Consider the following 12,590-nt stretch of genomic DNA (forward strand, 5'->3'; position numbering starts at 1 on the left):
CGGCATCCACATGAAAAAAATTTCATATATCCATAATTTTCTGCCATTATTATTTTGAGTATAAAGAAGTATATCCCCAAATGAATACTAGCTAATTATTATTTTGAGTATAAAGAAGTATATCCCCAAATGAATACTAGCTAATTATTATTTTGAGTATAAAGAAGTATATCCCCAAATGAATACTAGCTAATGTAAGTATTTAAGATGTTAGCTTTCTAAGTCTCATATGCCAAAAGCCCTATTAACTTCATTATAATTTGTTTATTGTTATGAATTAGAATGAAAGAAAAATATCAAAGCAATAGTTCTTGCATCAAAGAAAAGAAATGCTAAAAAAAATAAATAACAATAAATTTTAGAAAATTACTGAGAAATATGTGAAAAGAATTCAAACAAAATAACAAAGCTAGCCACCTTTCCCCCATTCAATCTAATTATTGACGAACGTAGAGTACAAATCAATATACTTTCAAGCAACTATTATAATTATGGGTAAACAACCGTTATAATTTAATAACGTTGTTTTTGGGACCTTTTTGATTTGGTTAGTAAACCTTCAGCTAGGACTACAGAGTTTCGACGGGTAAAGGGTTCAACACTAATGGAATATTACTTGCGGGTTGAATAGAGTTGGGTTTCTGATGTGGTCATTATGCCATTAACGGAGCTTCTATGGGAAATACGGGATGTATATATTGTTGCTGAAGCTGATGATGAGGCGGTTTGGGAGAGAGAAAATGACTGTCAATTTTAAATGAAACATTATATTATTTATTATGCCATGATCGAGCTTAAACAAGATTTGCACCTTCAGTCACAATATTTGGGTGTGAGTATTAGAGAAAATAGGTGTTTGTTTGACAATACCAATAGCTTACACGAATATTGTGGAGCAAGTGAATCTGCCTGAGTTGCCTAAAGTGGGAAAGACAATTTGGAAAGCATTTCGGGCGGCTCTTTTATAGGAAATTTGGAAGAAAAGAAGCCGAAGAGTTTTTGAGGGAGTGATGATCAATGAGGAGAGGATAAGATATAAAATGGTGGACTCTTTGTGGAACTGGTTTTTTATTTCAAAAGAGCATTCAGAATTTTGAAAGTGGATATAATGCTGAATCTGGAGACTGCAGCAAGATGAGGGTGAATAAACTGAGACTAAATTTTGATGGCGGTTCTTGTGGAAACCCAGTGCCTAGGTTTGACAAGGGATAGTGAGGGTGTTGCTTTTTTCTCGTTCTTGGGACTGTGTGGCCATGCAATGATGAATCAAGCAGAATTAGCATCTTTGTTGCAAGCGCAGGCGTGCATTGTGGTAGAAAGGGATTTTTTAAAGAGGAATGTTTCTATGGGACCCCACCCACATAGAAAAAAGAAAAATATCTTATTATTCGTTATTTTTTACTTTTATATTTCATGACACTCAAAGATTGAAAATATTACTTGTAAGCAAAAGGCTTCATCTTTTCTATCTTACAACTCCCTGTGTCACTTTGACCATGAATTTTTTATCCAGTAAAACACTAAAATGACATCCTCTCCAAATTTATTCGCTAACGTTTTCTCTCTCAAATCACCGTCTCTCTCTCAACTCTATCTCTCTCTAAAACCCTAGGTTATAGAGAAGTTTCCCTCTCTACATCGTCTCTCTCCTCTTTTCTAAACAATTCTCTTCAAAAAAAGTTATGCCAAACCGGTACTGCCAGTCTCATACTTTAATATATCTTTGCAAGGAGAGTCGATGTAGAGAGGGGAGATAATTTTTAGACAGAGATAGAGGGGAATTTTTTTACAACTTTGGATTTTAGAGAGAGATGGTGATTTGAGAGAGAATGTTAACGGAAAAGAAAAAAAAATGGAAAGGGTGTCATTTTAGTGTTTCTTTGGGTTAAAAATTCATGATCAAAAGGATTCAGAGGGTTGTAAGATAGAAAAGATGAAACATTTTACTTACAAGTAATATTTTCAATCCACAAGTCTCATGACATGTAGAAGTCAAAAATAAAGGATAAGAAGATATTTTCCCTTGTTTCTATGTGGGTGGGGTCCCATAAAAAACATTCCCCTTTAAAGAATCCCCTTCCACTACAATGCATGTCTGCACTTGCAATAATGATGTTATAAGTAATATTTTCAATCATTAGGTCTCATGAGATATAGAAGTAAAAAATAGGAGATAAGGAGATATTTTCCTTAGAAGAAATATGTGACTGTTACTTTCCCGCCATTGGATCCAAAGGAATAGAATAACACCAATCAAAATATCACTATTTGGTAACAAACTTGGCAACCAGCTCTCACATGTTGCCCTTCCCTTTCCCATCCCACCTATCACGCACCCCATTCTCTCTCTGTCTATCTCAATACTCAATCTCTTTCTAATCTCATTATCTCTCTCTAACCCCTACATTCCTCACCCACCGGAAACCCTAACCCTCTCAACTGCTCTCTCTCTAGCAAAAATGAGAGGAAGAGGAAGAGAGGAGAGCAGCAACAACAACTATCTCGCTCTCTCTCTCTAAAAAACAAGAGGAAGAGGAAGAAAGGAGAGCAATAGCAACAACAACTATCTAGCTTTTTCTCTCTAACAAAAACGAGAGGAAGAGGTAGAGATGAGAGCAGTAGCTGCAACAGTTCTCGCTTTCTCTCTCATTACTCATAGATTTTTTTTTTTTTTTTTGTTAATTGGAGTTCTTACTATGGTTCTTACATGGACCTAAAAGTTTTTGTTTTCTTTGATCTTTTGTTCATTGTGTTTTTTTCTTGGTTTTGGAGAATTAAAAATCAAATGAACAAAAAATTTGTTGTTCTTGCCTTTCGTATTCTAGGGATATAATTGAGTGGCTTAGGAAGTGCAGAGAGAGAAAATCCATCATTTTTGTGGGTTTTGAAAGGAGTAGAATGATGAACATGAATCTATTAACCTATTAAATGCCTTGTCTTTTTAGCATATGCTTTGCTTTCTGGTGTAGTTAGATGGTAATTGGGTTTGTGCCTACTGCTTACTGTGTTTACGAATTAAACATGTAGTCTTATGGTGACCAATCAAATCCATTAAAAAACGTTAAAAACAAGCAAACAAACATCTGATTCTTACAACACAAGCAAAAAAAAACTCTCCCTTTGTAGAGTTTTTTGAGTTTCTTTCTTGCTCTTTCTTTGTAAAGCTTTTTGAAGTTTATGTATAGTGCTGATTTTTTTAGAGAGCAAATTCATCATTTTTGTGGGTTTTGAATGGTGCTGATTTTTTTGAGAGCAAATTCATCATTTTTGTGGATTTTGAAAGGAGGATAGGGATGAACGTAGATTTATTTTCTTACCATTTAGCCTTTTTATTTATTTTTTGCTTTAATTTTAATGTAAAAATATTCATTTTAATATACGTAACATTCAAACAATGAAGAAATTATTTTTAATAGATTCTCCTTTTGTAGAGTTTTTTGAGTTTCTTTCTTGCTCTTCTTTGTAAAGCTTTTGTGCTGCTCTCTCTTGTTTAAGTATGGTGCTATTTTTTAGAACTTCAAAACCTTTTCTGGGTTATCATATAACAGTTGCATCGGTTCTATATAATGGTCCACAATTAGAGATTGTTGATCATCCCTATTATTCACTTGTTGTTTTTGTATAATATATACTCTCTCAATGTTCCCAAGTCCACTTGTTGTTTGTGCATAGTATATAGCCTCTCGTATGGCTTTTTATCTTTATAATTCTTCTCCTTGTAAAGTTTTAATATTAGTATATGAAATTCTAAAGAGATGCTTTTTTTTTTTTTAAGATTAATTGTTTTTGTGCAGATTAAGTCCAGGGAGCTTGAGAAGAGCTACTATGCTAGTGTCAAGAATTATGCTAGTGTCAAGAATCATCTCTTTCCCTGCTCTGTTTTTTTGTGGTTTTTGTTTTTTTTGAGTTTTGCTGTCATTTTAATCCTGACAAGTACTTTTTAAATTAGAGTCAAACTCAACCACAATCTTGCGAAATTTTAGAGATCCGAGTTACCAAACGTTTTTTTATGCCGTCTTTGCTTTAACGATGTATATCCATGTCGATTAACGATGGATTCAATATATTGAAGTTGCAATTTTCATTCTCCTTTCTAATCCATTTGTATCTTTCATATACAACAACTCTACTTACATATACTATGATGTACATGGTTCACACCAATTGGTTAAAATTCTCATTCCAATACGGACAAGTAAACAATGTTCTAGCTATCCTTGAATCCCAACTTAGAAATATCTTACTATTGGTTATTACTTTAAAGATGTGAAATTCATTTCAATTTCTTTGAAATGTCGCTTTTGCACATTTCAGAAAACATCTTCTCAGCCAGTAGCTGCCAAATTTTCATCGATTTATGATTTTCAAATTTAAGGAGGATGATGAACTAGCATTAACACGAAGCAATGTTAGAATTGTAATACTTTACCCAAAAAGGCCTTACCCAAAGTTGTGAACTCAATGCTTAGCTCAAAATTACTAATTTTACAATCAAAGGCATAGCGAGAGAAAAAGACATACCAATTTTAGAGTAAGAGAGAGAAGAACTTTACAATCAAAGGGTGAGAGAGAGAGCTTTTTTTTCCTACAAAAATGAAACCGGAAAAAATTACAGAATCTTAATGATGTTCATACCTCTACTACTTTTAAAACCCACAAAAACTCACCTCCTCAACCACTCAATATATCAAATAAAAAAATGAAAGCTAGACCAATAGAACTTTTGTTCATTTGATTTTGATCCTTCAAAAAAAGAAAAAAGCATAAAACATTATGAACACCAAAATTAACTAAAATCAAAATATTAAAATTACCAAAAAAAAAAAAAAACTTTCTTAATTAACCAAATCGATATATATATATATATATATATATATATATATATATATATATATATATATATATATATATATATATATATATATATATATATATATATATATATATATATATATATATATATATATATATATATTGACGGACAAATCACAGCCCAAACCACAAGCACCAATTACCCAAAAAAAAAAAAAAAACTTTCTTAATTAACCAAATCGATTGATATTAGGGATAAGTTTATATAAGGTTGCAACCTTAAAATGTAGAATCATAGATGCACCTCAAAAATCTATTGGATATGTTGTTTTAATGTGGATAAAATACTCTAATCGATCATCTCAATATCGAGGTCTATGAATATGAAAACAAAGGTTTTTGAGTCCCGAAAATAGTGCATCTTGCAACACATTATCTAGACCGCCCATTTTCAAGATTTTCATATATTTAATTTGAACTATTTTTGGAAATTAAAATTTTCTAATTAGGTATGAAAATAGATTTTAAGATAATACTAAGAATTTTTTACAACAAAATTACTTGTTATGATAAAATTTTAAGGTGCGTGTTAATTGGATGGTTTAAGGTTTCAACCTTATAGAAACCGCACCCTTGATATTATTGTGCTTTTGATGAACAAACCACAGCCCAAACCACCAACAACAATTACCCCAAAAAATAAACTTTCTTAATTAACCAAATCAATTATATTATTTTGTTTTTATGAACAAACCACAACCCAAACCACAGCACAAATTGAAGCAAATATTGACAGAACAACACAATGCAAATTGAAAATTTGTCTTTTGATTACCAAACCACATTCCAAATTGACAAAACGCAAATATTGACAGAACAAATATTCATAGAACAAAGAGGAACGACAACCCAAATTGAAGCAAATATTTGAAGCTTCGCTGGGACTATTTCCACCTGCAACATTAAGCAGTAGTCCACCTCATCTCTCTCAAAACTAGCGATGCCCAACATTTGCAAACCCAACTCTCCATAGTTGAAACGGCAGTAGTTCACCCCTCTCTCTCAAAACTAGAAATGCTTTCCATTTGCAAACATAACCCTCCATTAGTGAAGTGGCAGTAGTCCACCACCTCTCTCTCAAAACTAGTGATAATTAGCAATGCCCTCCATTTGCAAACCTAACCCTCCATTATTGAAGCGATTGACAGAGGGGTAGGTTCCTGCAACTTTCTTCTATTTGACAAAAGAGTAGGGTTCCTACAGCTTCCTTTCATTTGACAAAGGGTTAGGTTTTTGTGGCTTCCTTGCATTACTGAAAGAGCAAGAAGCTATTGACAGAGGGTTAGGGTTACTGTGGATAGGGTTAGAGAGACACTGGGATACAGAGAGAGAGAGAGTATGGTGCGAGACCCACGTACCCAAAAAAAACGAAAAGGTTACTGGCTGAGAGCCAATTCCTAAGTTTACACCTAATTTTGTGACATTTGGACGTGTTATCTCAACCGTTCATTTAGATCCGACGGCTACAAAGTAACAATCACATTTTTTTTTTTTATGTGGGTGGGGTCACATGAAAAGTCGCCCTTTCTTTAAATATCATTAAGTGGTCTATTAAATGGTCTAATAAGGAGCAAAGAATTCCTTCGAATCTAAAATCCATTTGGCTTCAAATAAACGACCGCGACAACTTATTAGAGGTTTCTTATAAACGTGTATAGAGAAGCCAATGAAGCTGTAATCTTGCTAAGTTGGAGGTGTTACGGTTACAGCTAATGGTGTTTGCTGCCAAGTTGGAGGTGTTACGGTTACAGCTAATGGTGTTTGCTGGATTCCATGATACCTCATTTTCCTTCATTGTTCTTTGTATTTTTCCTTGATTAATAAAATTTCGTACTTTTATCAAGAAAACTTAGCAACATAGAGAATAATCGAAATACCTACCAAAACACATACCAATGCTCGAAAAGAAATATAAAAAGAGGAAGAGAAGAAGCACATTAGCTAATCTCTTTTATTGGAGAAGTTAAATTACTTTCTTTTTGCGCTTTAGATAGAATTACGTTTGAGAAATTTTATAAATTGTGTACGCATCCCACACTCAAAATCTTATTCCCCTATAATTACTTCTTTTTTTGGGGGAGGGGGAGGGGCGGTACCATAAGAGAGTTCAACAAATTGTCTAAAAATTTTAGTTTTTGCTTGGATTTACTTGCATGGTTTTCCATTATTTGGATGCCACAAAATCGTACCGCTAGATATTTGTATAAAATGAGTTCAGTGACATCTCCGTGAGAGAGATTGAGACAGTTCCCATATACGGCACAAAAGTACGTTTGCTGCGTTGAGAAAGAGAACAAAAGTACATGTTCTCAACAGGGGATCATAAGTTTGCGCTACGTTAAGATTCATGCTAACAAAGAAAGTATATGTTCTCAACAGTGGATCACAAGTTCGCACTGCAATAAGATTCATGCTAACAAAGATGGAGCCAATGTGGTTGTAAGAGAGCGTCCCGATAATTTGAGAATTGCATGAAAGTGGGAGATGGCTCACGCAAGGTCATTTCCTTGAGTTAATTAGCTTTTGGACTCTCAACAAGTATCTGTCCTACGAGAAATATCCAAACATAACCCTGAAATGTGGATCAACTGATAGTCAAGGTGGTTATATACCGTAATCCGATGGAGTTTGGTATATGGTATCTAATTTGGCTTGGTACATGGTAACTCTTGAGTACTGTCAACTCCTAATGCCAAAGTGTTGGGGATTACCTCTACTGGTGCATGGCTCAGGTGCGCCCGCTACAGTTGATCACCGCCATCTGTTGGCAAGAACAGGCAGTGGACGCTTGCTGCTTTGGAATACCAGGTATCACATTCCATTTTGTCATGGCATATCTCCATCTAATAAAATCATCGAACTCTATGGTTGTGATTCTCAAGAATTCTCTCAACGGAAGGTCCAAATCATTCATCCACCATTTACCTCCGTTCCTCGAGTTATTTGAAAGCTAAATGTTCTTGCTCAAGCTTTATGGAATTCCCCAAGTAGGCCCAACTAAACATCCTCAACAACAATGCACATCCCTAAAACTTCCACGTACAGTAAACGGCATATGTAATTGTTTGGAAGTAACAGCATAGGAAAATTGTTTCATGCGAGCTGGACCGCATAACTACATATGCAGTCCAAAAAGTGTAAAGCAAGCGTATTAAAGATGGATGCCAGTAGGTGTTCCATCTAAAAACAATGGAAACTAACAGTCCAAATGTTTTCTTATTAAAATTATTATTTCTAGCTTTTAAAATTTACTTATTTTTTCATATTCATGACATCCATGTTAGAGATTACATTACCAAAAATCCATCTAAAAAATAGATTTATTAATGGGCCCGCATTTCTATATACGTGGGCTTGGCCGCATAGAAACTGAGTCCAACAACATAGATACCACCAAGACAGATCTAACATTCATGAGTTAGTTATGCATTGAAGCTTCAAAATAGATCTGGTCATGCAAATAGAAAAGATGATTCTTCACTTGAAGAGGTGGGACAATCATTGCCTCAATTTATCATTGTTGTTGGGTTAAGCATCACATGCCTTCGAACTGATTTCTGCCAAACCTAGCTCAACCAACAATGAAAAACAAAGACAGAAGAAAGAGAAAGATCTTGTTATTTTGAGAGGCTAATCAAATCAAGATCATCATCCCACCTCACCCGTACGCGGAAAGAGAAAAGAAGAGAAGGGAACTTAATGAGTTGAGCCAAAACAATATTAAAACACAGAGACAAAAGAGTAGGGGCCTTGTCACTTGAAAAGGTGAGCCAAATCAGGATCATCTAAGTTCACATCCAACCATCCATTCATACGCATGTACTCGATATAATGTTCTGGTGGCTTGATGGCACGTGGATTCCTTGGAGCAAAGCTATGAATGCGATCCAAATCTCGAGTAAGCCACTTCAAAAGGGCTTGATCTAATGGTGGCATAACTTTCACTTGAATCACATCACTCTCTCTCTTTGTAGGTTCTCTCTTTGTAGGTTTGTTTCCCATATCAAAAGAGGTGGGGTATTGCACCCTGTAACAACTATTGTCAGAGTGACAGAAAATTTTGATAGGCAAAACTAATTAGTAAAGCTGGTATAGATAGAATATCAGGATCCGGTTTATGCATTAACAACCAATACTGCCATTTTGAAGGAATAAAGGATGATACTTGGCTTTTCTACTATATACTTCCTATCTTTTGCTCTTGGTTTTTTCTTTTCTGAAAAATCATGTCTCTTTTCTTTTGTTTAAGATCCTTTTCTTTTGTGAGATAAGCAATGCATTCTTGTATTAATTGTTTTCTAATATTAGGCTCTTGAACCCCGAACCTTGGTTTGCAACAACGAGTACCTAGGTGAGGCATTTCCAGCCTCATCATTTACACCATATATTTGCATGGCCCCAAAATCATAAATATTTGAAAAAATAGGGCACATCCCAAACAAGTGAAAAACATAGGTGGCAAAATAACCAATCAAATTAGTTCTGACATATCAAAAAGAAAAGTTTGCAGAAAGCTAAAATAACTGGAATGAAATAAATGAACACATCATTAGAGGCACAACTGCAATACAACAAAAAACCAAGCCAGGACATCAGTAGACAATCTATAAAGGGACATATCTAATAATCATTTTAAGAATGAAAAAATAGCCCTTGGATTGTAACGAGGACTTGCATAGCATGGAGGCTCTAGGTGCTTCGATTTCACATGCTACACCAAGCACGAAGCCAAACAATAATTAATCTTGGTACCCAATATTACATCATTCAGTAGATATGGCGTAAGCATAAGGAGAGAAAACTCAGACATTAAGCATAAGTTGGTGAAGGTTTTCTGCTAAATTCACGTACTAGGTACCAGGTGATTCATAAAATTGCACTATATATGGCATTACCACAAATATTTCCTAATGCACAAAGTTGATCAAATTCCTACTTCTTGGTTTTAAATTTTCCATGAGAGGCATTCATCATAATCATACAAACAAACAACCACCTCAGGGAAAAATCCAGCTAGGTAATGTATATAATCCGTAAACTTGTCACTTAAATGCTAAAGTGTTAATTCTTCTAAAGCAGATAGAAGAGGATAGAAAACCAATAATGTGCCAAAATTTAATAATCTGTAACATTCTCTGGATACAACTACTTGGGCTTTCTTCCTGGTTATGAATGAGAAAAGAAAAACCAGCATATAATCCCAAGAAATCAGTGTATTGTTGACTACTTGTAATACACATATTATTTTAACTGGCAGTTATTTAACCATGGGTATATCCAGCAATTTCTGATCAGGAATTTGGGTACTCAAGTGACCGCTCATATCCACTAACTCTTATAAGACAATTGCGTTAAAATAAATTTCAATTCTAATTTTCAAGAAATAATGGGAAATTTTTACGTCCCATTTGAGCCAAACAATAGCAAAATTTTGAACACTTAACAGTTTAAAGAAAAAAAAAAAAGCAGAATTTTGGTACATATTTCAAATAAACGTTCAAAACTGATCTTTTCAACCCCAGATTTGAATGGGAATCTCAATGAATTTCTCTGCAATTTGAGATGTAAATCAAAAGGAAATTCAAAATTTGGAAAAAAGAGGAACTGAAGTTCCACAAGCTCCCCAAAATTCAAAATAAAAAATAAATTCGAAATTCAGAGTTTTCGGTTCCCATCAACAAATCAGAAAGGAATGAAAGGGAAATTTTGAAGAATGAAACCAATTACCAATGTACTGAACAACCGAGAAAGAGGGCAATACGAAAAATGTTAAATTGGCCACTGTTTAAGCTCGAAAATTTTCAGGATTTCAGAATTCAAATTTTACTGCAGAGGCTTACGATCAACATAACAAAAAATTGAAGCATTTGCATTATTTAAATATTGTTAACGTTTTCTTAACAGTGAAGCAAACCACAAATGAAATATATCAGCTCAAAAACTTCAAATATAAACAGAAAAATGGCTAAAAAACCAATGAAAAATAGCAAGCAAAGACTTCATATACAAATTTTATGAATATAACATCTTTTTCAGAATCAATTAATGCAGAAGATAAAGGAAAGTAATCGTCGCCTATGTGATAAAATCGGCCAGTATTTACCTGTAGGTATCTTTGAGGCGGGCTTCAAGCCCTAGTTTCCAGATCCCGTTCGGTTCCTCTTGTCTGGTAGACGGGGCTTGGAGTCGGCTGTTGATTGGATTGTAAAGGGCCGTGACATTGGAGAAAGAGAAAATCGTGACTTTCGTATGGACGAGATGAAGAGAAGACACTTGGGCGGAATTAAGGGTAAAATAGGAATTTGGCCGTAAGAAGCCCGATTCCATGGTAGCATCCAACGGTTAACCGGACATAGGGCTCCAAACATTTGGAGTCGGAATCGGACTAACTGGCTGGTTAATCTGACTAACCGGTCCAGGATATATTTTTTTAAAATAAGAAAAGAATACCTAAAAAAATAAAAAAATCCAAATAATTCTAGTAGAGGCACTTTTCAAGTTCGACCTTCTAAAGATAGGTTCCTTTCCATAGATTAACCTAGACATCTTTGGTGTATTTTGATATTAATGATTATATAGCCAAATCTGAAGGATAATTTGAAATTAAGATCGCTTTTGTAAAATTCTCTCTCAATATATAAAACGGCTAGATCAAGATCAGTTAGTGACCGATCCCGAAGTAGTCAGCCGATTTTTAAAAAATCGACTAAGTTTTTAAAGACTCTCTATATAGAACCTCTCCTAGTAAGATTTTTGATGTGCACCCTAATTTGATGGTTTAGAGCCTCTCACTTATATAATTTTTTTCTTTTACAAAGTATATTTTTACTTATTAAATTAAAATATGTTTTATAATCTAAATATATAAATCTGAATATGCAAGCTTCTAATTGATGTTTTTACATGTAACGAAGGTGTTATATGTATGATTGGCAAACCTATTGGTGCAGCATTGAAATTTTGGACAGACTACTAAATACTCGATAACGTAATAGATAAGAGTATTGTTTGATGCAGGCTGGACCGCATTTGTATAAAACCTCCATCATAAAGATGGATGCAAAGATGTGGTCCATCTAAAAACAATTGAAATTAACGGTCCAAATGTTTTTTTAATAAAATTATTATTTTTAATACTCAAATTGTATTTATTTATCCGTATTCATGATCTCCATATTAAAGATTATATATTCTCTAAAAATTAAAATTGAATTTTATTTCAAAAATAAAATTATTAAGGGGCCTGTATTTCTACATGTACAGGCTTGGCCGTGTCCACTAGAGAAATACTTGTGTAAGGCTGCTGATTGCCTTAACCCATTCTATAATGAAAAAAGTTTATATAGAGTCTAGGCTCTAAACAATCAAATTAAAGCCCACCTCAAAAATCTCATTAGAAAAGGTTGTTTTGAGGACCACATATCTTTATATTTGATCTTCTTGACATCAATATGCATGATTATGACAAAAAAATAGATTTCAAATTTTGAAAATAGTGATCTCGTAATACATTTTTGTACCGAAAACTTTTAATTTGTTTAAGTTTTCATGTATATGCACGATTTACACTATTTTTGTAGCTTTAAATTTAATAATTAAAAATAAAAAATACATGAACAATGAGTAACCTGTTGAGCTTTGGGAAGCTGTTCAGTAAGCCCACAAGGCATTCACTAACTTGGTACGCTAGTTCCTCTGGTTCTCTCTACAACTGTCTT

General features: G+C 34.0%; 1 protein-coding gene across 1 annotated transcript; it reads right to left on the reverse strand.

Annotated features, from left to right (window-relative positions):
• Positions 1–8,333: 8,333 nt before the first annotated feature.
• On the reverse strand, positions 8,334–11,152 carry LOC18444465 (aspartyl/glutamyl-tRNA (Asn/Gln) amidotransferase subunit B). The gene is made up of 2 exons (XM_006854638.4): positions 10,976–11,152; positions 8,334–8,899 (listed from the first exon to the last, which is right to left on the reverse strand). Exon 2 carries the CDS (start codon positions 8,872–8,874, stop codon positions 8,626–8,628), a length of 249 nt encoding a protein of 82 aa, XP_006854700.4. The 5' UTR covers positions 8,875–8,899; positions 10,976–11,152; the 3' UTR covers positions 8,334–8,625.
• Between the last annotated feature and the right edge of the window lie 1,438 nt (positions 11,153–12,590).

The sequence above is a fragment of the Amborella trichopoda genome, chromosome 11, assembly GCF_054954075.1.
Source record: "Amborella trichopoda isolate Santa Cruz 75 chromosome 11, AtrichopodaSantaCruz75HAP2 v2.0, whole genome shotgun sequence".
Lineage (NCBI taxonomy): Eukaryota > Viridiplantae > Streptophyta > Magnoliopsida > Amborellales > Amborellaceae > Amborella > Amborella trichopoda.

What these genes read in the sequence shown, in the direction of transcription:
- LOC18444465 (XM_006854638.4), bottom strand. Translation starts at nt 8,874, where the DNA reads ATGGGAAACAAACCTACAAAGAGAGAACCTACAAAGAGAGAGAGTGAT.